The sequence below is a fragment of the Coloeus monedula genome (genome assembly GCF_965178545.1).
Source record: "Coloeus monedula genome assembly, chromosome: 33".
Lineage (NCBI taxonomy): Eukaryota > Metazoa > Chordata > Aves > Passeriformes > Corvidae > Coloeus > Coloeus monedula.
The window spans coordinates 3,091,005-3,115,694 of NC_138813.1; the positions used below are offsets into that span (position 1 = coordinate 3,091,005).

At 62.1% G+C, this 24,690-nt stretch overlaps 3 protein-coding genes across 5 annotated transcripts in view; 2 read left to right on the top strand and 1 right to left on the bottom strand.

Annotated features, from left to right (window-relative positions):
* Positions 1–13,884, top strand: part of ZC3H4 (zinc finger CCCH-type containing 4) — a 36,871-nt gene extending 22,987 nt beyond the window's left edge. The window contains exons 8-15 of one of the 3 annotated variants that reach the window (XR_014227180.1): positions 1,502–1,606; positions 2,656–2,767; positions 4,965–5,074; positions 7,589–7,902; positions 8,576–8,886; positions 9,746–9,955; positions 11,874–13,640; positions 13,714–13,884. Coding sequence is in view for 2 of the 3 variants with exons in the window: in XM_082299752.1 (XP_082155878.1) it covers positions 1,502–1,606; positions 2,656–2,767; positions 4,965–5,074; positions 7,589–7,902; positions 8,576–8,886; positions 9,746–9,955; positions 11,874–13,174 (2,463 nt within the window). In the remaining variant the exon portion in view is untranslated. Of the gene's footprint in view, positions 1–1,501; positions 1,607–2,655; positions 2,768–4,964; positions 5,075–7,588; positions 7,903–8,575; positions 8,887–9,745; positions 9,956–11,873 lie in introns of all 3 variants that reach the window. The other 2 variants (XM_082299752.1, XM_082299753.1) reach the window with 2 other exon arrangements.
* Positions 13,885–16,407: 2,523 nt separating this feature from the next.
* Positions 16,408–17,748, top strand: LOC309583849 (uncharacterized protein; the record flags this gene model as incomplete). Its single annotated transcript, XM_082299676.1, has 2 exons — positions 16,408–17,069; positions 17,385–17,748. 2 exons carry the CDS (start codon positions 16,408–16,410, stop codon positions 17,746–17,748), a joined length of 1,026 nt encoding a protein of 341 aa, XP_082155802.1.
* A 2,135-nt stretch (positions 17,749–19,883) lies between these two features.
* On the bottom strand, positions 19,884–24,183 carry LOC309583850 (protein phosphatase 1 regulatory subunit 14A-like; the record flags this gene model as incomplete). The annotated part of the gene is made up of 5 exons (XM_082299677.1): positions 19,884–19,988; positions 20,263–20,295; positions 20,431–20,511; positions 23,890–24,075; positions 24,169–24,183. The coding sequence occupies 5 exons, from the start codon at positions 24,181–24,183 to the stop codon at positions 19,884–19,886; spliced, it is 420 nt and encodes a 139-aa protein (XP_082155803.1).
* Positions 24,184–24,690: the final 507 nt, after the last annotated feature.

The following is a 24,690-nucleotide window of genomic DNA, read 5'->3' on the forward strand; positions in this document are numbered from 1 at the left end:
CACCGGAATCCCACCGGGATCCTCAAAAACTGCCCCAGTTCCCACCGGGATTCCCACCAGGATTCCCGGAAATCCCACCAGGATCCTCAAAAGCTGCCCCAATTCCCACCGTCATTCCCACTCACCGGGATTCCCACCGCCATTCCCATCGGAATTCCCACCGCAATTCCTGGAGATCCTCCCAGGATCCTCAAAAGCTGCCCCAATTCCCACTGCCATTCCCACCAGGATTCCCAGAGATCCTCCCAGGATCCTCAAAAGCTGCCCCAATTCCCACCGGGGCGGCGGCTCCTTCCTGTTTGTTCTCCCCCAAATCCCACGATTTTGCCCTCAAAACGTCCCAAATCCCCCTCTTTCTCCCCCAAATCCCCATTTCCCCCCCCCAAATCCTGGGATTTTGTGCTCAGCACACCCCAAATCCCCCTTTTTCCCTCCAAATCCCAGGATTTTGCCCTCAAAACGTCCCAAATCCCCCTCTTTCCCCCCCAAATCCCCATTTCCCCCCCCAAATCCTGGGATTTTGTGCTCAGCACATCCCAAATCCCTCCTTTCCCCCTCCAAATCCTGGGATTTTGCCCTTGAAATGTCCCAAATCTCCCTTTTTTCCCCCAAATCCCGGGATTTTGTGCTCTGCATGTCCCTCTTTCGCCCCCAAATCCCAGGATTTTGTGCTCAGCACACCCCAAATCCCTCCTTTTCCCCCCAAATCCTGGGATTTTGCCCTCAAAACACCCCAAATCCCCCCTTTTCCTCCCAAATCTCAGGATTTTGTGCTCAGCACATCCCAAATCCCGTCTTTTGCACCCCCAAATCCCCCTTTTTCCCCCCAAATCCCCCTTTTTCCCCCCAAATCCCCCTCTTTTCCCCCAAATCCCAGAATTTTGTGCTCAGCACACCCCAAATCCCCCTTTTTCCCCCCAAATCCCCCTTTTCCCCCCCAAATCCCCCTCTTTTCCCCCAAATCCCAGAATTTTGTGCTCAGCACACCCCAAATCCCCCTCTTTTCCCCCCAAATCCCGGGATTTTGTGCTCGGCACACCCCAAATCCCCCTTTTTCCCCCCAAATCCCCTTTTTTCCCCCCAAATCTCAGGATTTTGTGCTCAGCACATCCCAAATCCTGTCTTTTGCACCCCCAAATCCCCCTTTTTCCCCCAAATCCTGGGATTTTGTGCTCAGCACACCCCAAATCCCCCTTTTTCCCCCCAAATCCCGGGATTTTGTGCTCAGCACACCCCAAATCCCCTCTTTTCCCCCCAAATCCCCCTTTTTCCCCCCAAATCCCGGGATTTTGTGCTCAGCACACCCCAAATCCCCCTTTTTCCCCCCAAATCCCGGGATTTTGTGCTCAGCACACCCCAAATCCCCCTTTTTCCCCCCAAATCCCCTCTTTTCCCCCCAAATCCCGGGATTTTGTGCTCAGCACACCCCACACCCCATCCGTGCCGAGGATTTCCCGCTTTCCCGGCGTTCCAGCCCCAATTCCCGGCGTTTTTCCCGCAGGACGGGGGCGGCTACCGGCGCAACGAGCACGACAAGCCCCACCTGCCCTCGGACAAGAAGGGCAAGGTCATCTGCAAGTACTTCGTGGAGGGCAGGTGCACCTGGGTAAGGCCTTCCCGGCCCCACATTCCCCAAATTCCCGCCGGGAACGGCGAGGCCGGAGCCGGGGAATCCTTCCGGAACCTTCCCGGAGCCGTGGGGTGGCGATTTCGGGGCGGTCACCTGGGTCCTGCCTGTCCCCTGCCTGTCCCCTGCCTGTGTCCCGCTTTTACCCCCATATCCCGCTTTTCCCACCTTTCCCAGCTGTATCCCGCCTTTATCCCCCCTTTATCCCACCTTTATCCCACTTCTATCCCACTTTTTTCCCACCTTTACCCCACCTGTGTCCCACTTTTCCCACCTTTCCCTCCTGTGTCCTGCCTTTATCCCCCCTTTATTCCCCCTCTATCCCACTTTTATCCCCCCTGTATCCCACCTGTCCCCTGCCTGTGTCCCGCTTTTCCCCTCATATCCCACTTTTCCCATTCTTCCCAGCTGTGTCCCCCCCTTTATTCCCCCTTTATCCCCCCTTTTTCCCCCCTTTTTCCCCTTTTTCCCCCTTTATCCCCCCTTTATCCCACCTGTATTCCACTTTTATCTCCCTTTTATCCCACCTTTATGTCTCCTTTATCCCACTTTTATCCCACCTTTATCTCCCCTTTATCCCACTTTTATCCCGCCTGTGTCCCGCTTTTCCCATCATATCCCACTTTTCCCACCTTTTCCAGCTGTATCCCACCTTTATCCCCCCTTTTTTCCCCTTTGTCCCCCCTTTTTCCCCCCTTTAATCCCACCCTTATCTCCCCCTATATCCCACCTCGATCCCCCCTTTATCCCCCCTTTAATCCCCCCTTTAATCCCCCCTCTATCCCCCCTTTACCCCCCTTTACCTCCCCTTTTTTCCCCCCTTTTTGCCCCCTTTTTCCCCCTTTCCCCCCCTTTGTTCCCCCCTTTCCCCCCCTTTTCCCCCCTTTATTCCCCTTTTCCCCCTTTTCCCCCCTTTCCCCCCCTTTATTCCCCCTTTCCCCCCTTTAATCCCCCCTTTTTGCCCCTTTATTCCCCTTTTTCCCCCTTTATTCCCCCGTTTAATCCCCGCTGTCCCCCCGTGGCCGCAGGGTGACCACTGCAACTTCAGCCACGACATCGAGCTGCCCAAGAAGCGGGAGCTGTGCAAGTTCTACATCACGGGCTACTGCGCGCGCGCCGACAGCTGTCCCTACATGCACGATATCCTTGGAGCCGGCCTGAGCCCGGCCTAAACCCGGCCTGAGCCCGGCCTGAGCCCGGCCTGAACCCGGCCTGAGCCTGGCCTGAGTCTGGCCTGAGTCCGGCCTGACACTGCCCCGAACCTGGCCTAAAACTGGCTTAAAACCGCTTTGAAATGGCCTCAAGGCTGGCCTTAAACAAGCCTGAAGCCGGCTTAAACCCAGCCTTAAAGGAGCCTGAAATGGGGTTAAACCCAGCCTTAAACGAGCCAGAAATTGGGTTAAATTTGGTCTTAAAGAAGCCAGAAAGGGGCTTAAACCGGGCCTTAAAGGAGCCAGAAACAGGGTTAAACTGGGCCTTAAAGGAGCCAGAAACGGGGTTAAACTGGGCCTTAAAGGAGCCAGAAAGGGTCTAAACCGGGCCTTAAACGAGGCAGAAACGGGGTTAAACCCAGCCTTAAACGAGCCAGAAACGAGGTTAAACCGGGCCTTAAAGGAGCCAGAAACGGGGTTAAACCGGGCCTTAAGGGAGCCAGAGGGGGTTAAACCCAGCCTTGGGGTGGGCTGGGCGTGCCCCGGGCCGGGCTTAGTGCCCCGGGCCGGGTTTAGTGCCCCGGGCTGGGTTTAGTGCCCATGAGCCGGGTTTAGTGCCCCTGAGCCGGGTTTAGTGCCCATGAGCCGGGCTTAGTGCCCCAGGCCGGGCTTAGTGCCCCTGAGCCGGGTTTAGTGCCCATGAGCCGGGTTTAGTGCCCCTGAGCCGGGCTTAGTGCCCCTGAGCCAGGTTTAGTGCCCCTGGGCCGGGTTTAGTGCCCCTGGGCCGGGTTTAGTGCCCCAGGCTGGGTTTAGTGCCCCTGAGCCGGGCTTAGTGCCCATGAGTCGGGTTTAGTGCCCCTGAGCCGGGTTTAGTGCCCCTGAGCCGGGTTTAGTGCCCCTGAGCCGGGCTTAGTGCCCCAGGCCGGGCTTAGTGCCCATGAGCCGGGCTTAGTGCCCCTGAGCCGGGCTTAGTGCCCCAGGCCGGGCTTAGTGCCCATGAGCCGGGTTTAGTGCCCCTGAGCCGGGTTTAGTGCCCCAGGCTGGGCTTAGTGCCCCTGAGCCGGGTTTAGTGCCCCTGAGCCGGGTTTAGTGCCCATGAGCCGGGTTTAGTGCCCCTGAGCCAGGCTTAGTGCCCCTGAGCCGGGTTTAGTGCCCCTGAGCCGGGCTTAGTGCCCATGAGCCGGGCTTAGTGCCCATGAGCCGGGCTTAGTGCCCCTGAGCCGGGCTTAGTGCCCCCTGAGCCGGGCTTAGTGCCCCTGAGTCGGGTTTAGTGCCCCTGAGCCGGGCTTAGTGCCCATGAGCCGGGCTTAGTGCCCCTGAGTCGGGTTTAGTGCCCCTGAGCCGGGTTTAGTGCCCCAGGCTGGGCTTAGTGCCCCTGAGCCGGGTTTAGTGCCCCTGAGCTGGGTTTAGTGCCCATGAGCCGGGTTTAGTGCCCCTGAGCCAGGCTTAGTGCCCCTGAGCCGGGTTTAGTGCCCCTGAGCCGGGCTTAGTGCCCCTGAGCCGGGCTTAGTGCCCCCTGAGCCGGGCTTAGTGCCCCTGAGCCGGGCTTAGTGCCCCTGAGTCGGGTTTAGTGCCCCTGAGCCGGGCTTAGTGCCCATGAGCCGGGTTTAGTGCCCCTGAGTCGGGTTTAGTGCCCCTGAGCCAGGCTTAGTGCCCCTGAGCCGGGTTTAGTGCCCCTGAGCCGGGCTTAGTGCCCCTGAGCCGGGTTTAGTGCCCCTGAGCCGGGTTTAGTGCCCCTGAGCCGGGCTTAGTGCCCATGAGCCGGGTTTAGTGCCCCTGAGTCAGGTTTAGTGCCCCCTGAGCCGGGCTTAGTGCCCATGAGCCGGGTTTAGTGCCCCTGAGCCGGGTTTAGTGCCCCTGAGCCGGGCTTAGTGCCCCTGAGCCGGGTTTAGTGCCCCTGAGCCGGGTTTAGTGCCCCTGAGCCGGGTTTAGTGCCCCTGAGCCGGGCTTAGTGCCCATGAGCCGGGTTTAGTGCCCCTGAGTCAGGTTTAGTGCCCCCTGAGCCGGGCTTAGTGCCCCTGAGCCGGGTTTAGTGCCCATGAGCCGGGCTTAGTGCCCATGAGCCGGGTTTAGTGCCCCCTGAGCCGGGCTTAGTGCCCATGAGCCGGGTTTAGTGCCCCTGAGCCGGGTTTAGTGCCCCAGGCCAGGCTTAGGGCGGTTGCTTTGCCTTGACGGGCGCTGCCCACGGGATTTCCCGTGCAAGCTCTTCCACACCACGGGGCTCTGCATCAACGGCGACGACTGCATGTTCTCGCACGCGCCGCTCTGCGACGACACCCGGCACCTGCTCGACAAGGTACGGCCCGCGGGGCTCCCGAACCCATCCCCAACCGATCCCGAACCGAGCCCGAACCGAGCCCGAACCGAGCCCGAACCGAGCCCGAACCGATCCCACATGGATCCCGAACCCATCCCCAACCCATCCCCAACCCATCCCCAGCCCATCCCGAACTGATCCCGAACCCATCCCGAACCGAGCCCGAACCCATCCCCAACCCATCCCACATGGATCCCGAACTGATCCCGAACCCATCCCGAACTGATCCCCAACCCATCCCAAACCCATCCCAAACCCATCCCAAACTGATCCCACATGGATCCCGAACTGATCCCGAACTGATCCCGAACTGATCCCCAGCCCATCCCCAACCCATCCCACATGGATCCCAAACCCATCCCGAACCCATCCCGAACCGATCCCCAACCCATCCCACATGGATCCCGAACTGATCCCGAACCCATCCCAAACTGATCCCCAGCCCATCCCCAACCCATCCCGAACTGATCCCAAACCGATCCCGAACCCATCCCCAACCCATCCCCAACCCATCCCACATGGATCCTGAACTGATCCCGAACCCATCCCGAACTGATCCCCAACCCATCCCAAACCCATCCCAAACCCATCCCAAACTGATCCCACATGGATCCCGAACTGATCCCGAACTGATCCCGAACTGATCCCCAGCCCATCCCCAACCCATCCCACATGGATCCCAAACCCATCCCGAACCCATCCCGAACCGATCCCCAACCCATCCCACATGGATCCCGAACTGATCCCGAACCCATCCCGAACTGATCCCCAACCCATCCCCAACCCATCCCACATGGATCCCGAACTGATCCCGAACCCATCCCGAACTGATCCCCAACCCATCCCCAACCCATCCCACATGGATCCCGAACCGATCCCCAACCCATCCCCAACCCATCCCCAGCCCATCCCCAACCCATCCCGCATGGATCCCGAACCCATCCCGAACCCATCCCGCATGGATCCCACAAGGATCCCGAACAGAGCCCGAACGGATCCTGAACGGAGCCCAAATGGATCCCGAACGGAGCCCAAACCGATCCCGAACCAATCCCAAACAGAGCCCAAACAGAGCCCAAACGGATCCTGAACCGATCCCGAACCGATCCCGAACGGAGCCCAAACGGATCCTGAACGGATCCCAAATGGATCCCGAATGGAGCCCGAACGGATCCCACATGGATCCAAAACTGATCCCGAACCGATCCCAAATGGATCCCACAGGGATCCCAAACTGATCCCACACGGATCCCGCTTGGATCCCACACAGATCCCACAGGGATCCCACCCAGATCCTGCCCAAATCCCACACGGATCCCACACGGATCCTGCCCCGATCCCACCTAGATCCCGCCCAACTCCCGCCCCGATCCCACGCGGATCCCGCCCCAGTCCCCCCAGTTTCCCCACTCCCCCCAGTTCTCCCAGTCCTTCCCAGTCCCCTCCCACTGCCCCCATCCCCCCACTCCCCCCAGTCCCTCCCAGTCCCTCCCAGTCCCTCCCAGTGCCCCCCAGTCTCTCCCAGTCCCTCCCAGTGCCTCCCACTCCCCCCCAGTCCCCCCCAGTGCCGCCCAGTCCCCCCCAGTGCCCCCAGTCCCTCCCACTCCCCCCAGTCCCTTCCACTCCTCCTACTTCCCCCAGTCCCCCCCAGTCCCTCCCAGTGCCCTCCCAATGCTCCCAGTCCCTCCCAGTGCCCCCCACTCCCCCACTCCCCCCACTCCCCCCACTCCCTCCCAGTCCCTCCCAGTGCCCCCCAGTCCCTCCCAGTCCCCCCAGTGCCTCCCAGTCCCTCCCCCTCCCCCCCAGTCCCTCCCCATCCTTCCCACTGCTCTCCCAGTGCCTCCCAGTACCTCCCACTCCCCCCAGTCCCTTCCAGTCCCTCCCACTCCCCCAGTCCCGCCCAGTCCCCCCCGGTCCCTCCCACTCCCCTCCCAGTCCCTTCCAGTGCCCTCCCAGTGCTCCCAGTCCCTCCCACTCCCCCCACTCCTCACACTCCCCCCATTCCCCCAAGTCCCTCCCAGTCCCTCCCACTCCCCCAGTCCCTCCCAGTGCCTCCCAGTGCTCCCAGTGCCTCCCACTCCCCCCACTCCCCCACTCTCCCAGTCCCTCCCAGTCCCTCCCAGTCCCTCCCACTCCCCCCATCCCCCCACTCCCCCACTCCCCCACTCCCCCAGTGCCCCCAGTCCCCCACTCCCCCACTCCCCCACTCCCTCCCAGTCCCTCCCAGTCCCTCCCAGTCCCTCCCACTCCTCCCACTCCCCCCACTCCCCCAGTGCCCCCAGTGCCCCCAGTCCCCCAGTCCCCCCCAGTCCCCCACTCCCCCACTCCCCCAGTCCCTCCCAGTCCCTCCCAGTCCCCCCCAGTCCCCCCCACTCCCCCACTCCCCCAGTCCCTCCCAGTCCCTCCCAGTCCCCCCCAGTCCCCCACTCCCCCAGTGCCCCCAGTCCCTCCCAGTCCCTCCCAGTGCCCGCAGCAGCCGCCGGCTCCCCGCAGATGCTGGCGGACGATGCCGAGGCGGGCGCCGAGGACGAGAAGGAGGTGGAGGAGCTCAAGAAGCAGGGCATCAACCCCCTGCCCAAGCCGCCCCCGGGCGTGGGGCTGCTGCCCACCCCCCCCCGGCCCCCCGCGCCCCCCCCCGCGCCCCCCTCGCCCCTCCCCCCCGGGCCGCCGCCGCTGCCCCTCCCCCCCCCGCCCCCCATGCCCGGGGACCCCCTGGAGCCGCCCCCGGATCCCTTCAAGAAGATCCCGTCCCTGTTCGAGATCGTCGTGAGGCCCACGGGGCAGCTGGCCGAGAAGCTGGGCGTCAGGTGAGGGCACCTGCGGGCACCTGCGGGCACCTGCGGGGCAGGGGAGGGCACCTGGGGGGCACCTGGGGGCACCTGCGGGTACCTGGGCGTCAGGTGAGGGCACCTGCGGGCACCTGCGGGCACCTGGGGGTACCTGGTCGTCAGGTGAGGGCACCTGCGGGGCAGGGGAGGGCACCTGCGGGGTACCTAGGGGTACCTGCAGGCACCTGCGGGTACCTGGGGGCACCTGGGGGTACCTGGGCATCAGGTGAGGGCACCTGGGGGGTACCTGCGGGGCAGGTGAGGGCACCTGGGGGCACCTGGGGGACAGGGGAGGGTAGCTGGAGGCAGCTGGGGGGCACCTGGGGGCACCTGGGCACACCTGGGGAGGCACCTGCAGACACCTGGGGGCAACTGGGGGCACCTGGAGTCATCTGGGGGGCACTTGGGGGCACCTGGGGGGTGGGGGGGGGGGTACCTGGGCACACCTGGAGGCACCTGGGGGGTACCTGGGTGGCATCTGGGCATACCTGGGGGACGGGGGGGGTGTACCTGGGCGTCAGGTGAGGGCACCTGGGGGGCACCTGGGGGTATCTGGGGGGTACCTGGGGGGTACCTGGCGGTATCTGGGGGGCACTTTGGGGGGCAGAGCTGTAAAACCCCCCCCTGGATTTCCCCTCTGTTCCCCCCCCAGGCACCCGGGGCCGCCCCCCCCGCGCTTCCCGGGCCCCCCCGGGGGTCCCCCCGGCCCCCCCCTGCCCCCGGAGCTGGGCCCGGAGCTGGGCCCGGGGATGGGCACCGCCATGGGCACCGCCATGGGCACCGCCATGGGCCCGGGGGGGCCCCCCCTGCTGCCCTACGGAGCCGGGGGGGGCCCCGAGGAGCCGCCCCACCCCCACTCGGGGCTGCTCCCGCCGGGCCCGGGGGCGGCTCCGGGGGGGTTCTACGATGGCTTCTACCCCCAGGAGGGGCTGGGCATGGAGCCCGCGGGCATGGGGGAGCCAGGTGAGAGGGGCGGGGTGGGCACGGGGTCCGGGGGTGGGCACGGGACCCTCGGGGTGGGCACGGGGTGCTGGGGTGGGCACGGGACCCTCGGGGTGGGCACGGGGTGCTGGGGGTGGGCACGGGGTCCGGGGGTGGGCACGGGGTGGGCACGGGACCCTGGGGGTGGGCACGGGGTCCTGCGGGTGGGCACGGGGTCCTGGGGTGGGCACGGAGTGCTGGGGGTGGGCACGGGACCCTCGGGGTGGGCACGGGGTGCTGGGGTGGGCACGGAGTGCTGGGGGTGGGCACGGGACCCTCGGGGTGGGCACGGGGTGCTGGGGTGGGCAGGGGGTGCTGGGGTGGGCACGGGACCCTGGGGGTGGGCACGGGGTCCTGGGGTGGGCACGGGGCCCTCGGGGTGGGCACGGGGTGCTGGGGATGGGCACGGGACCCTCGGGGTGGGCACGGGACCCCCGGGGTGGGCACGGGACCCTCGGGGTGGGCACAGGACCCCCAGGTGGGCACGGGATTCCCAGTTTGGGCACAGGATCCCCAGGTGGGCACAGGATCCCCCCCAGATCCCCTTTTCCCCCCAAATCCCCCCCTTTTGCCCCCAAATCCCCCTTTTCCCCCCAAATCCCCCCTTTTCTCCCCAAATCCCCGTTTTTCTCCCCAAATCCCCGTTTGTCCCCCCAAATCCCCGTTTTTTCCCCAAACCCCCCCGTTTTCCCCCCAAATCCTGTTTTTCCCCCCAAATCCCCGTTTTTCCCCCCAAATCCCCCTTTTCCCCCCAAATCCCCGTTTTTTCCCCAAACCCCCCCTTTTCCCCCCAAATCTCCGCTCCGTTCCCCCCCCAACCCCGCTGCTCTCTCCCCCCCAGACGCTTTCGGCGCCCTGGAGGCCGCGGAGGGCGCGGGGGGGGAGCCGCGGTTCGGGCCCGAGGGGTCCCCGCCCGGCGGGGCCGTGCCCGAGTTCCTGCCCTCGGCGCAGCGGGCGCTGTTCCTGCGCATCCGGCACCGGCAGCAGCGCCCGCCCGACGGCGCCCGCAGAGCGCCCGACGGCGCCCGCGGAGAGCGCCAGCACGACGACGGTGAGCGCGGCCACCGCGCGCTGCGCCTGGCCACCGAGCCTGGCTGCTGAGCCTGGCTGCTGAGCCCTGAGCCTGGCCACCGAGCCTGGCTGCTGAGCCCGGCCACTGAGCCCTGAGCCTGGCCACCGCGCGCTGCGCCTGGCCACCGAGCCTGGCTGCTGAGCCCGGCCACTGAGCCCTGAGCCTGGCCACCGCGCGCTGCGCCTGGCCACCGAGCCCTGAGCCCTGAGCCTGGCCACCGAGCCTGGCTGCTGAGCCCTGAGCCTGGCCACCGAGCCTGGGCACTGAGCCCTGAGCCCTGAGCCTGGCCACTGAGCCCTGAGCCCTGAGCCTGGCCACCGAGCCTGGCTGCTGAGCCCGGCCACTGAGCCCTGAGCCTGGCCACCGCGCGCTGCGCCTGGCCACCAAGCCTGGCTGCTGAGCCCTGAGCCCGGCCACTGAGCCCTGAGCCCTGAGCCTGGCCACCGAGCCTGGCTGCTGAGCCCTGAGCCCGGCCACTGAGCCCTGAGCCTGGCCACTGAGCCCTGAGCCCGGCCACTGAGCCCTGAGCCTGGGCACCGAGCCCTGAGCCTGGCCACCGCGCGCTGGGCCTGGCCACCGAGCCTGGCTGCTGAGCCCTGAGCCCGGCCACTGAGCCCTGAGCCTGGGCGCTGAGCCCTGAGCCCGGCCACTGAGCCTGGCTGCTGAGCCCTGAGCCCGGCCACTGAGCCCTGAGCCCTGAGCCTGGCCACCGAGCCTGGCCACTGAGCCCTGAGCCTGGGCGCTGAGCCCTGAGCCTGGCCACTGAGCCTGGCTGCTGAGCCCTGAGCCTGGCCACCGAGCCTGGCCACCGAGCCCTGAGCCTGGCCACTGAGCCCTGAGCCTGGCCACTGAGCCTGGCCACTGAGCCCTGAGCCCGGCCACTGAGCCCTGAGCCTGGCCACTGAGCCCTGAGCCTGGGCACCGAGCCCTGAGCCTGGCCACTGAGCCTGGCCACTGAGCCCTGAGCCCGGCCACTGAGCCCTGAGCCTGGCCACTGAGCCCTGAGCCCGGCCACCGAGCCTGGCCACTGAGCCCTGAGCCTGGCCACCGAGCCCTGAGCCTGGCCACCGAGCCTGGCCACCGAGCCCTGGCCACTGAGCCTGGGTCTGGGCACTGAGCCCTGAGCCTGATCCCTAATCCCGGTCACTGAGCCCTGAGCCTGAGCTTGGGCCCTGGTACTGATCCCGATCCCTGAGCCTGATCCTGATCCCTAATCCCGGTCACTGATCCCAGTCACTGATCCTGATCCCGATCCCAGTCACTGATCCTGATCCCTAATCCCGGTCACTGATCCCAGTCACTGATCCTGATCCCGATCCCTGAACCTGATCCTCGTCCCTGATCCCAATCCCTGAGCCCTGACCATCCTGTGGCACCCTGAATCCTGATCCCGATCCCTGATCCTGAGCCTGGATCCTGATCCCGATCCCTGATCCTGAGCCTGCTCCTGAGCCCTGATCATCCTGTGGCACCCCAAATCCCGATCCCTGATCCTGAGCCTGGATCCTGATCCTGGTCCCTGGTCCCCATCCCTGATCCTGGTCCTAAGCCTGAGCCCTGATCCTGATCCCCAGTGCCTGATCCCTGATCCCAACCCCGATCCCGGCTCTGCCTCTCGGGGATCTCAGGGCCCTGCTGGGGCTGGGATTTTTTAGGGAACAAAAGCCCTGGAAGTGGGAAGCTCTGGGGGAGGAGGAGGAGAAAACCCGGATATTTCCTCTTCTTTGGGAATTTTTGGGCTGAAAACGGGGGCAGCCGGGCCGGAACTTCCCTGTTTTGTTTTTTACCCTCACCCAGGATCCTTTGGAGGATCCCTTTGCTGGTTTTTTTTTTTCCTTTTTTTTATTTTCCCCCCTCTTTCCCTGACTTTTCCCTCCTTCTCCCCCGCCTCTCCCAGGAGATCCCGGCAGCTGGTACTCGAGCGACGAGGACGACGGCGGCAGCAGCGTCACCTCCATCCTCAAATCCCTGCGCCAGCAGAGCTCTGCCCGACCCCAAAACCCTTCCGGGGACCCCCCCAGCGACCCCCGGCTGCAGAGACCCCCCCGTCCCGCCGACCCCCGGCTCCGCGACCCCCGGCTGGCCCGGAATTCCGAGCTGCTCCCGCCGGAGCCCGGCCCCTCGGACCCGCGGCTGGCCCGGCACGGCCCCAAAGCGGAGCCACCCCAAAAAGCGCCGCCGGCCAACACCTCCAGCATCCCCGAGGACGAAGAGGGCGAGCGGATCCTGCGGGATAAACCCCTGAGCATCCCCCTGGACGCCGTTCCCGGGCACTGCCAGCGGGACCCGCGCTCGCAGCTGCAGCAGTTCTCGCACATCCGCAAGGACGTGCTGCTGCTGCGGCCGCCCTTCGCCCGCTCCGTGCTCTGGAGCCCCGAGGATCTCATCCCGCTGCCCGTCCCCAAGCAGGATCCCCTTCCCGTGGCCGTGTCCGGCTCCGACCCTCGCCTGCTCCGGCCGCCCTGCGGCCCCTCGGACCCGCGGCAGCAGCAGCGGCCGGCCGGCGGCGAGCCCGGCTCGTCGGCGCTGCCCGACTTCGAGCTGCTCTCGCGGATCCTCAAAACTGTCACGGCCTCGGGAGGAGGGGACAAACCCAGCGACCCCCGCGTGCGCAAGGGCCCCGCCGACCCCCGGCTGCAGAAATCCCTGGAATGCGGCAGCTCCCGGGCGGCCGAAGCGGCTCCGCCGGACACCGGCCCGGCCATCGCTCCCTACGACCCCCGGCTGAGCTGGGGAGGCGGCGGCCAGAGCAGCGTCCTGAGCGCCATCAGCCTCTACGACCCCCGGACTTCCAGCTCGGGGAAAGAACCCCAAAACGACGGGAATTCATCCCAAAAAGACACCGGCAAAACGCCGGGCAAGGCCAAGGAGCCGCCGTTCGTGCGGCGATCGGCGCTGGAGCAGCCGGACGGCGGCGAGCGGCCGGAGCCCACGGACAGGTACAACAGCTACAACCGGCCCCGGCCCAAGGCCGGCGGCGCGGGCGAGGGGGGCAGCGGGCAGCCCGGCCTCCACAACCTCCCGGTGCCCCCCGTGCCCCCCGTGTTCGGCCTGGCCAAGGCCGGCGGCCGGCCCGGTGCCGGGAGCCCCTTCCCGGGGGGCAGCCCCGCCAGGGACCCCCCCGAGGACGGGGACAAGGCCTCGCTCAAGGACGTCTTCAAGGGCTTCGACCCCACGGCCTCGCCCTTCTGCCAGTGAGGGCCGGGCAAGGGGTGGGAAAGGTCCCAAATGCAGCCGAAATCCAGGTGGGCGTGCCCGAAATGTGGGGGGGGTTGGGTAAATCTGCCCGAAATCCAGTGGGGTTTGGGTAAATCTGCCCAAAATCCAGCGGGGTTTGGGTAAATCTGCCCAAAATCCAGCGGGGTTTGGGTAAATCTGCCCAAAATCCAGCGGGGTTTGGGTAAATCTGCCCAAAATCCAGTGGGGTTTGGGTAAATCTGCCCAAAATCCAGCGGGGTTTGGGTAAATCTGCCCGAAATCCAGTGGGGTTTGGGTAAATCTGCCCAAAATCCAACCAGGTCCACCCAAAATCCAGCCAGGTCCACCCAAAATCCAGTGGGGTTTGCCCAAATCTACCCAAAATCCAACCAGGTCCACCCAAAATCCAGTGGGGTTTGCCCAAATCTACCCAAAATCCAGCCAGATTCACCCAAAATCCAGTGGGGTTCACCCAAAATCCAGCTGGGTTCGCCCAAAATGCAGCGGGATTTGCCCAAATCCACCCAAAATCCAACCAGGTTCGCCCAAAATCCAGTGGGGTTTGCCCAAATCTACCCAAAACCCAGCCAGATTCACCCAAAATCCACCCAAATCCAACCAGGTTCGCCCAAAATCGAGCAGGGTTTGCCCAAATCTACCCAAAATCCAGTGGGGTTTGCCCAAATCTACCCAAAACCCAGCCAGATTCACCCAAAATCCACCCAAATCCAACCAGATCCACCCAAAATCCAACCAGGTCCACCCAAAATCCAGTGGGGTTTGCCCAGATCTACCCAAAACCCAGCCAGATTCACCCAAAATCCAGTGGGGTTCACCCAAAATCCAACCAGGTTCGCCCAAAATGCAGCGGGATTTGCCCAAATCCACCCAAAATCCAACCAGGTTCGCCCAAAATCCAGTGGGGTTTGCCCAAATCCACCCAAAATCCAACCAGGTCCACCCAAAATCGAGCAGGGTTTGCCCAAATCTACCCAAAACCCAGCCAGATTCACCCAAATCCACCCAAAATCCAACCAGATCCACCCAAAATCCACCCAAATCCAACCAGATCCACCCAAAATCCTCCCAGATGAACCCAAAATCCACCCAAAATCCGAGGCTGGAGGGAAAATCGGCCCCAGGAAATTGGGAATTGGCCATAAAAAGGTGAAATTTGAGCCCTGAAAGGGTGGATTCAGCCTAAAAAGTGGAATTAGAGGCAAATTGGCCCCAAAAAGATGAAGAATGGCCCCAAAAAATCCAAAGCCGCCCCTAAAAAGTCCAAATCTGACCCCAAAAACCCCAAACGCAGCACAAAAAATGTCAAATCTGAGCCCAAAAGCACCAAATTTGATCCAAACCAGCCCAAATCCTCCCCCAAAATCCAAACTCACCCCAAAAAAACCCAAATCTGACCCAAATCCAGCACCAAGACCAAATCTGATCCCAAAAAAACCCAAATCTGACCCAAAACCCCCAAATCCGACCCCAAAAATCCCAAATCCGACCCCAAAAAACCCAAATCTGACCCCAAAAAAACCCAAATCTGACCCCAAAACTCCCAAATCCAACCCAAAACTCTCAAATCCGACCCCAAAAAACCCAAATCTGACCCAAAACCCCCAAATCCGACCCCAAAAATCCCAAATCCAGCCCCAAAAAACCCAAATCTGACCCCAAAAAAACCAAATCCGAGCCAAAACCCCCAAATGTGACCCCAAATCCACCGAATTTATCCCAAAATTCCCCTCAGAAAATTAAATCCACCCCCAAAAAAGAAAACTCCCCAAAATTCCCAAAACCTCCTGGGATTGGCACCGGGAGCAGCGCGGATTCCTGGGATGGATTTTGGGGCGATTTGGGGCAATTTTGTCCCTTTTTGGGCCTTTCCCCCCCTGCCCCGGCCTCAGCCATAAAAATTGTAAATAAATCCCGGATTCTCCCCCAAATTCTCGGGGTTTTCCCCCAAAAAATCCCAATTTTGGCTAAAAAAAGCACCAAATTTCGATGGTTTGAGCAGTGGGGAGACCCCAAATTTGGATTTTTTTGCCCCAAAATTCAGCGGTGGCTCCCGAGGTTCCGTTTTCCCGATGGATTAAATAAGAATTTTGGGGGGATTTGAGGCTCTCGCTCCGATTTTTCTTTGGGAAATGGGAGGAAAATGATCCAAAATGAGGCGAAAATGGTCAAAAATGGGGGGAAACTGCAAAAGAAAGTGGGGAAAAGAATAAAAAATGGAGAAAAAGATGGAGAAAAGCAGGAAAAATGCAGGGAAAAATGACAAAAGGTGGATAAAACTGGGGGAAACGGGGCAGAAATGCAGGAGAAATGTGAAATACACCCAAAATCGCACAAAAACCCCAGAAAACCAGAGAAAAATAATGGGGAAAAAATCCCAAATGACATCAAACGCGTCAAAATCGAGGCAAAACGGGGAAAAATGTCCGAAATGGCACCAAAAATGCACCAAAATGATCAAAAGTGACCCGAAATGCAATAAAAATACATGGAAAATACTGAAAAATCCGAGTAGAAATGAATGAAAATGAGGGAAAAAATCAGAACTGCACAAAAATCCCCAAAATCGTGGGGCAAAAAGTCCGAAAGTGGCTAAAAGTGGGCAAAAATCCTGGAGAAAACGGCAAGAATCGAACCGAAAAAAGCCGTGAAAATAGAGGAAAAGGTTAAAAACATGAAAAAAATGAAAGTGAAAATGGGAAAAATCAAAGTCACAAAAATAATTGAGAAAAGAATAAAAATGGGAACGAAAATGCACCAAAAATCAAAGAAATTGGGGAAAAAAAAGATTCAAATCCACCCAAAAACGATCAAAGAATTGAGAGCTCCAGAATTCCGTGTGAAAAAAAAAACCAAAATCACCGAAAAAGCCGAAAAATGGGGGAAAAAATCAACTTGGAATCTCTAAAAATGAGCTGGGAAAAAAGAAACCCCAAAATCGATAAAAATCCACCCAAAAAAACCGTGGGGAAAGCAGCAGAAATGGCCCAAAAATCCCCCCCAAAAATTTGGAAAAGCTCCAAGAAAAGCCCCCAAAAAAAGAAATTAAAGAAAAACCTCCAAAAAATGAAACCCCAAAAAAATCGTCCAAAAATCTCCAAAATGTTTAAAAAAACGGGAAAAAAAGGGAAAAACAGAACCAAAATCCTGAATTTTCCCCTTTTTCCCTCGGGGGAATTTGGAGCTGGAAAAGGGGGAATTTTCCCACCCCAAAAATGCCAATTCCGGGCAATTTGGGAGCGGAATTTTGGGACAAAAACCCTCGGGAAAGGATTTTTTGGGGAAAAAAAAATTCCAGTTTGGGAGCAGCCGCCGCCACTGAGAGGGGCCCGAGAAAAAGCCCCAAAATCGGGATTTTCCACCCCAAAAATTGGGATTTTCTACCCCAAAAATTGGGATTTTCTACCCCAAAAAATCGGGATTTTCTACCCCAAAAAATTGGGATTTTCCACCCCAAAATCGGGATTTTTCTACCCCAAAAAATTGGGATTTTTCCACCCCAAAAAATCGGGATTTTCCACCCCAAAAAATTGGGATTTTTCCACCCCAAAATCGGGATTTTTCCACCCCAAAAAATTGGGATTTTCCACCCCAAAATCGGGATTTTTCCACCCCAAAAAATTGGGATTTTCCACCCCAAAATCGGGATTTTTCCACCCCAAAAAATCAGGATTTTCCACCCCAAAAAATTGGGATTTTCCCACCAAAAAAAATCAGGATTTTCCTACCCAAAATTTGAGATTTTCCCACGCAAAACTCGGAATTTTCCCACCCAAAATTTGAGATTTTCCCACCCAAAAAAATCCGGATTTTTCCACAAAAAATTCGAGATTTTCCCACCCCCCAAAAAATCGGGGTTTTCCCACCCAAAATCAGGGTTTTCTCACCCAAAAATGGGGATTTTTCCACCCCAAAAAAATCAGGTTTTTCCCACCCAAAAGTCAGGATTTCTCACCCAAAAAATGGGATTTTCCACCCCAAAATCGGGATTTTTCCACACAAAAATCAGGATTTTCCACCCCAAAAAACTGGAATTTTCCCACCCAAAAAAATCCGGATTTTTCCACAAAAAAATGGAGATTTTCCCACCCCCCCAAAAATTGAGTTTTTCCCACCCAAAATCAGGGTTTTCCCACCCAAAACTCGGGATTTCTCCACCCAAAATTTGGGATTTTCTCACACAAAAATCAAGATTTTCCCACCCAAAAATTGGGATTTTCCACCCAAAAATCAGAGGTTTCCCACCCAAAATCAGGATTTTCCCACCCAAAAGTTGGGATTTCCCTCCCAAAACCGGGATTTTCCCACCCAAAACCCGCCGCTTTTTTTATGCTTTATTATTCCACCTTTTTTTTTCCCCGGGCATTTTTTTGGGGGGAAATCCGGGAATTTTTGTAAAAGGATTTCTCGGGATTGGGATTTTTGGGGTTTTGTTTTGGTTTGGGTTTTTTTTGGTTTTTTGGAATTTTTTTTTTTTTTTTTTAGGGAATTTTTGGGGCCCCTCGGGGGGGGCCGCGGGGAGGGGGAGGGGCGGGGACGGTGTAATAAATATGTAAATATATGCAAATGAACCAGGCTGGGCTCAAAATTGGGGGGGTCCCGGGGGGATTTTGGGGAGATTTTGGGGGTCCCGGGGGGATTTTGGGGGTCCCTGGGGGGATTTGGGGGTCCCTGGGGGGATTTTGGGGAGATTTTGAGGGGTCCCGGGGGGATTTTGGGGGTCCCTGGGGAGATTTTGGGGGTCCCGGGGGGATTTTGGGGGTCCCTGGGGGAGATTTTGGGGTCCCGGGGGGATTTGGGGGAGATTTTGGGGGTCCCTGGGGGAGATTTTGGGGGTCCCGGGGGGATTTTGGGGAGATTTTGGGGGTCCCTGGGGGGATTTTCGGGGTCCCCGGGGGATTTTGGGGTCCCGGGGGGATTTTGGGGGTCCCGGGGGGATTTTGGGGAGATTTTGGGGGTCCCTGGGGGAGATTTTGGGGTCTCGGGGGGGGATTTTGGGGGTCCCTGGGGGGATTTGGGGGCTCCTGGGGGGTCCCGGGGGTTTTTTTGGGGGGTCCCGGGGGGATTTTGGGGGGTCTTGAGGGGTCCCGGAGGGCTTTTGGGGGGTCCTGGGGGGCTCTGGGGGGAATTTTGGGAGGTCCCGGGGGGGGGTTGGGGGTTCCAGGGGGGTCTTGGGGCGGTTTTGGGGGTCCTGGGGGAGTTTGGGGGGTCCTGAGGGGGATTTGGGGGTCCCGGGGGGTTTTTGGGGGGTCCCGGGGGGTTTTTGGTGCATTTGGGGGGGTCTTGAGGGGTCCCCGGGGATTTTGGGGGGGGGAATTTGGGGTCCCAGAGGGGCTTTGGGGGGTTTGGGGGTGTCTGGGAGGGGTCGGGGGGGGGATTTGGGGGGTCTCGGGGGGAGTTTTGGGGTCCTGGGTGAGTTTTTGGGGGGTCCCGGGGGGATTTTGGGGGTCCCTGGGGGGAATTTGGGGGTCCCTGGGGGGATTTTCGGGGTCCTGGGGCGGTATTTGGGGTCCCGGGGCGGTTTTTGGGGTCCTGGGGCGGTTTTTGGGGTCCCGGGGCGGTTTTGGGGGTCCTGGGGGGGGGTTTTGGGGTCCCGGGGCGGTTTTTGGGGGTCCCAGGTGAGTTTTTGGGGTTCTCGGGGGGGTTTTTTGCCCGTTTTTGGGTCATTTTCCCTCCGTTTTTTTCCGGGACCGCAGCAGGAAATGGGGGGGAGGGGGGGGGGGAGGGGCGGCGCTTCCTGCCCAGATGTTCCCAACAGCTGGAGCCGGGGGGGGGCGGGGCGGGGCCCCCCGATTTGGGGGTCCCGTGTGACCCCCAAGTGACCCCCAAGCCCCCCCAGTGTCCCCAAATTCCCCCAAAATCCCCCCCAAATCCCCCCAAACCCCCCCAAAATCCCCCCAAATTTCCCCGAAATTTCCCCAAATCCCTCCGAAATCCCTCTAAATCTCCCAAATCCCCCCTTAAATCCCCCCAAATCCTCCCCAAATTCCCTCTAAATTCCCCAAATCCCCCCCAAATTCCCCCAAATCCCTCCCAAATCGCTCTAAATCCCCAAAATCCCCCCCAAATCCCCCAGATTCTCCCCAAATCCCCCCAAATCCCCCAGATTCTCCCCAAATCCCCCAAAATCCCCCCAAATCCCCCTAAATCCCCCAAAAAACCCCCCAATGTCGCCCAATTCACCCCAACCCCCCCAAATTTCCCTCCAAATGCCCCCAAAATCCCTCCAAAATCCCCCCAAATTCCCCCCAAATCCCCAAATTATCCCCAAATCCCCCCCAAATCCCTCTAAATCCCCCCAAATTCCCCCAAAATCCCCCCAAATTTCCCCCAAATCCCCCCAAATCCCCAAATTATCCCCAAATCCCCCCCCAAATCCCTCTAAATCCCCCAAATCCCCCCCAAATCCCCCCCAAATCCCCAAATTATCCCCAAATCCCCCCCCAAAATCCCTCTAAATCCCCCAAATCCCCCCAAATTCCTCTAAACCCCCCCCAAATCCCCTCTAAATCCCCCAAATTCCCCCCAACCCCCCCCGTGTGACGCTGTTTTATTTGGGGGGGGGGTCCCGGGGGTCCCTCCGCGCTCCCCTCTCTCATCACGGATTTTTCTCTTTTTTTTTTTTTTTTTAATTCCTTTTGGGAACGCAACAATTCCCGAATTTTCCCCCTCCCAGCGGGTGGGGGTGGGGTCAGGGGTGGGGGAGGGGGTCCTGGTTGGGGTGGGGGAGGGGTCCCTGCAGGAGCCGCTGCTTCGGGAGCCCCTGGAGCTGCTCCAGGAGCTGCGCGATGAATTCCTGCCGGCAATTAACTCATTAACCCCCCCCCCCGACTCATTAATTAACTTCATCCGCCCCTCCCCCCACCCCCGCAGATAAAGGGGGGGGGGGAGGGGCCCCCCCCCGGAAACGCCGCTGCCGAATTTTTTTGCCTTTTAAAGCCCGGCTGGAGCCGCGATGGGGGAGGGGTGGGGAGGTGGGGGGAGGGGAATTTTGGGATGTGAACCCCTCCCCCCACTTCCTCCTCCCCCCTCCCCCCCCTCCCCAATTTACCCCTCCCCCCCCCCCGTACCTGGGGGTCGGCGGTGCAGGAGCTCAGGATGCTCTGGATGAAGGGGGATGGGGGAGGGGTTAATTAGGGCTGGGTGTGATGAGGGGAGGGGGGGGGGTTAATTAGGTGTATGTGATGAGGGGGGGGTGTTAATTAGGTGTCCCCACCCCAAAATCCCCAAATTCCCACCCGGAGCCTCTGGGCTCGCTCCTCGTCCGTGTCCAGCTCCAGCAGCTCATCGATGTTCACCTCGTCCGGCATCGCCTCCTCCTGGGGACGGACGCGGCCGCCGGTGTCCCCAAAAACCCCCCCGAGGGCCCCCAAAACCCCCCGAGGGTCCCCAAAAACCCCCCCGAGTGTCCCCAAAAACCCCCCCGAGGGTCCCCAAAAACCCCCCCCGAGTGTCCCCAAATCCCCCCCCGAGGGTCCCCAAATCCCCCCCCCGAGGGTCCCCAAAACCCCCCACAGTGACCCCAAAAACCCCCCCGAGGGTCCCCAAAAACCCCCCGAGTGTCCCCAAATCCCCCCCCAGTGACCCCAAAAACTCCCCTGAGGGTCCCCAAAAACCCCCCCCAGTGTCCCCAACAACCCCCCCCCAGTGACCCCAAAAAACCCCCCCGAGGGTCCCCCAAAACCCCCCCGAGGGTCCCCAAAAACCCCCCCGAGTGTCCCCAAAACCCCCCCGAGTGTCCCCAAAACCCCCCCCCGAGGGTCCCCAAAAACCCCCCCCAGTGTCCCCAAATCCCCCCCCGAGGGTCCCCAAATCCCCCCCCGAGGGTCCCCAAAAACCCCCCCCGAGGGTCCCCCAAAACCCCCCCCGAGGGTCCCCAAAACCCCCCCCGAGGGTCCCCAAAAACCCCCCCCAGTGTCCCCAAATCCCCCCCCGAGGGTCCCCAAATCCCCCCCCGAGGGTCCCCAAAAACCCCCCCCAGTGTCCCCAAATCCCCCCCCGAGGGTCCCCAAAACCCCCCCCGAGGGTCCCCAAAAACCCCCCCCCAGTGTCCCCAAAACCCCCCCCGAGGGTCCCCAAAACCCCCCCCGAGGGTCCCCAAAAACCCCCCCGAGGGTCCCCAAAAACCCCCCCGAGGGTCCCCCAAAACCCCCCCCCAGTGTCCCCAAAACCCCCCCGAGGGTCCCCAACAACTCCCCCGAGGGTCCCCAACAACTCCCCCGAGGGTCCCCAACACCCCCCCCAGTGTCCCCAAATCCCCCCCAACCCCCCCCCAGTGTCCCCCCAACCCCCCCTCCCCCCTCGGGATAACGGGACATCGGCCCCTCCCCCCCTTCCATCTGTCCGTTCCCACGGGGGGGGAGGGGGAGATCCCGCCTGGGAGCCCCGGGCCCATTCCCGGTCCGTGGTTTGGATCCCCGGGCCCGATCCCATTCCCGATCCCATTCCCGGTCCCATTCCCGGTCCCGGTCCTTTTCCCATTCCCATTCCCGATCCCATTCCCGATCCCATTCCCGGTCCTTTTCCCAGTCCCATTCCCAGTCCCATTCCCGATCCCATTCCCGGTCCCATTCCCGGTCCCATTCCCATTCCCTGTTCCTTTTCCCATTCCCGATCCCATTCCCTTTCCCAGTCCCATTCCCGATCCCATTCCCAGTCCCATTCCCGATCCCATTCCCGATCCCATTCCCGATCCCATTCCCAGTCCCATTCCCAGTCCCATTCCCGATCCCATTCCCTTTCCCATTCCCAGTCCCATTCCCAGTCCCATTCCCATTCCCTGTCCCATTCCCTGTTCCTTTTCCCGGTCCCATTCCCAGGCCCTGCTCCTTTTCCTGGTCCCCATCCCGTTCCCGGTCCGTAGTTTGGATCCACATTCCCAATCCCGGCCCCGTTCCCGGTCCATTTCCCAGTCCCCTGTCCCGATCCCGGTCCCGTTCCTGCTCCGTTTCCCTGCTCCCGTTCCCGGTACCTGTTCCCGATGCCTGTCCCGGTCCCCAGCCCCGTTCCCGGCCCCGTTCCCGGTCCCTGCTCCCTGTCCTGGTCCCCGGCCCTGTTCCCGGTCCCTGGTCCCTGACCCGATCCCGGTCCCGATCCCGGCCCCGATCCCGGCCCCGTTCCCGTTCCCTGACCCGATCCCGGTCCCGATCCCGGCCCTGTTCCCGGCCCCGCTCCCGGTCCCCGGTCCCTGTCCTGGTCCCCGGCCCTGCTCCCAGCCCCGTTCCTGCTCCGTTTCCCTGCTCCCTGCCCCGGTGCCTGGTCCCGATCCCGGCCCGCTTCCCTGGTCCCTGAACCGATCCCGGCCCCGTTCCCGGTCCCCGGTCCCTGTCCTGGTCCCCGGTCCCGTTCCCGGCCCCGTTCCCGGCCCGTTTCCCTGCTCCCTGTCCCGGTTCCTGGTCCATCTCCCGGGTCCAATTCCCGGCCCGTTTCCCTGGTCCCTCTCGTAGTCCCGATCCCGGTGCCCGGTCCCGTTCCCGGCCCCGTTCCTGCTCCGTTTCCCTGCTCCCTGTCCCGTTCCCGGCCCCGGTCCCGGTCCCAGTGCCTGCTCCGTTTCCCAGTCCCTTTCCCGCTCTCCAGTCCCGTTCCGGGTCCAATTCCCGGTCCATTTCCCAGTCTAATTCCCGCTTCCCAGTCCCATTCCCGGACCCATCCGCATCCCGGTTCCCGGTCCCCGCCCCGGCACAGCTCCCGAGCCTCCATCCCCATCCCGGTCCCGGTTCCCCCGCTCCATTTCCCATCCCGCTCCCCATTCCCGGCCCCGGTTCCCGATACCCGTTCCCGGCAGAGCTCGCCGAGCCTCCATTCCTGTTCCCGGTCCATTTCCCGGTCCCGTTCCCGGTTTCACTGCCCCGGTCCCGGTTCTCCATCCCCATTCCCGCTTCTCCTGCCCTGGTCCCGGTTCCCCTGCGTTTCCCTGCCCCACTCCCGGTCCCAGGTCCCCCGCCCCGTTCCCGGTCCCGGTTCTCCATCCCCATTCCCGGTTCCCGTCCCCGGTAGAGCTCCCCGAGCCTGCCATCGATCCACTGCTCGGTGTCGGTGCCATTCCCGGTTCCCCGTTCCCTGTCCCGGTTCCCCTGCCCCGTTCCCTGCCCCATTCCCGGTTCCTGTTCCCGGTTCCCGTTCCCGGTACCCGTCCCCAGTAGAGCTCCCCGAGCCTGCCATCGATCCACTGCTCCGTGTCGGTGCCATTCCCGGTTCCCCTGCCCCATTCCCGGTTCCCATTCCCGGTTCCCATTCCCGGTTCCCATTCCCGGTTTCCCTGCCCCGTTCCCGTTCCCGGTACCCGTCCCCGGTAGAGCTTCCCCGAGCCTGCCATCGATCCACTGCTCCGTGTCGGTGCCATTCCCGGTTCCCCTGCCCCATTCCCGGTTCCCATTCCCGGTTCCCCTGCCCCATTCCCGGTTCCCATTCCCGGTTTCCCTGCCCCGTTCCCGTTCCCGGTACCCGTCCCCGGTAGAGCTCCCCGAGCCTGCCATCGATCCACTGCTCGGTGTCGGTGCCATTCCCGGTTCCCCTGCCCCATTCCCGGTTCCCATTCCCGGTTTCCCTGCCCCGTTCCCGTTCCCGGTACCCGTCCCCGGTAGAGCTCCCCGAGCCTGCCATCGATCCACTGCTCGGTGTCGGTGCCATTCCCGGTTCCCCTGCCCCATTCCCGGTTCCCATTCCCGGTTTCCCTGCCCCGTTCCCGTTCCCGGTACCCGTCCCCGGTAGAGCTCCCCGAGCCTGCCATCGATCCACTGCTCCGTGTCCAGCCGCCGCTGCAGCTCCCGCCGGTTGTACTTGACCGTGACCCGCGCCGCGCGCCGCTGGACACCGGGGCTGCGGCCGGGGGACCTCCGGCCCGGGGAGAGCCCCCCCGAGGACCCCCGGCCCGGGGAGAGCCCCCCCGAGGACCCCCGGCCCGGGGAGAGCCCCCCCGAGGCCGCCCCCGCCGCGGGACCCCCGCCCCCCCCCCGCCGGCCCTGCCGCCGCCCCACCCGGTTCGCCGCCATCGCTCGGGACGCGGCGCCGGGGCGACCGCCGGGGCTAGGGGGGCGAGGGGGCGGGGCCTGGCGGGAGGGGGCGGGGCGGGGGCGGGGCTTAACCGTGGGAAACCCCCCCCTATAGCCGCCCCCCCCCCCCGGTAAAGTCCCTATAGACCCCTCCCCATAACCCCCAGCCCCCTATGGAGCCCCCCCCCGGGGGTGAGGGGGCGAGGGGGCGGGGCCTGGCGGGAGGGGGCGGGGCGGGGGCGCGGCTTAACCGTGGGAAACCCCCCCAGAGCACCCCATAAACCCCGAGAGCCCCCCAAGAGCTCCCCTTAAGCCCCCAGAGCCCCCCACGACCCGACGAGTCCCCCCAAGAGTCCCCCCAAAGCTCCCCCAAGCCCCCACAGCCCCCCCATAGCCCCCCATAAACCCCCAGAGCCCCCCAAGAGCTCTCCTTAAACCCCCAGAGCCCCCCAAAGCTCACAGAGCCCCCCAAGAGCTCTCCCCATAAAACCCCAGAGCCCCCCAGAG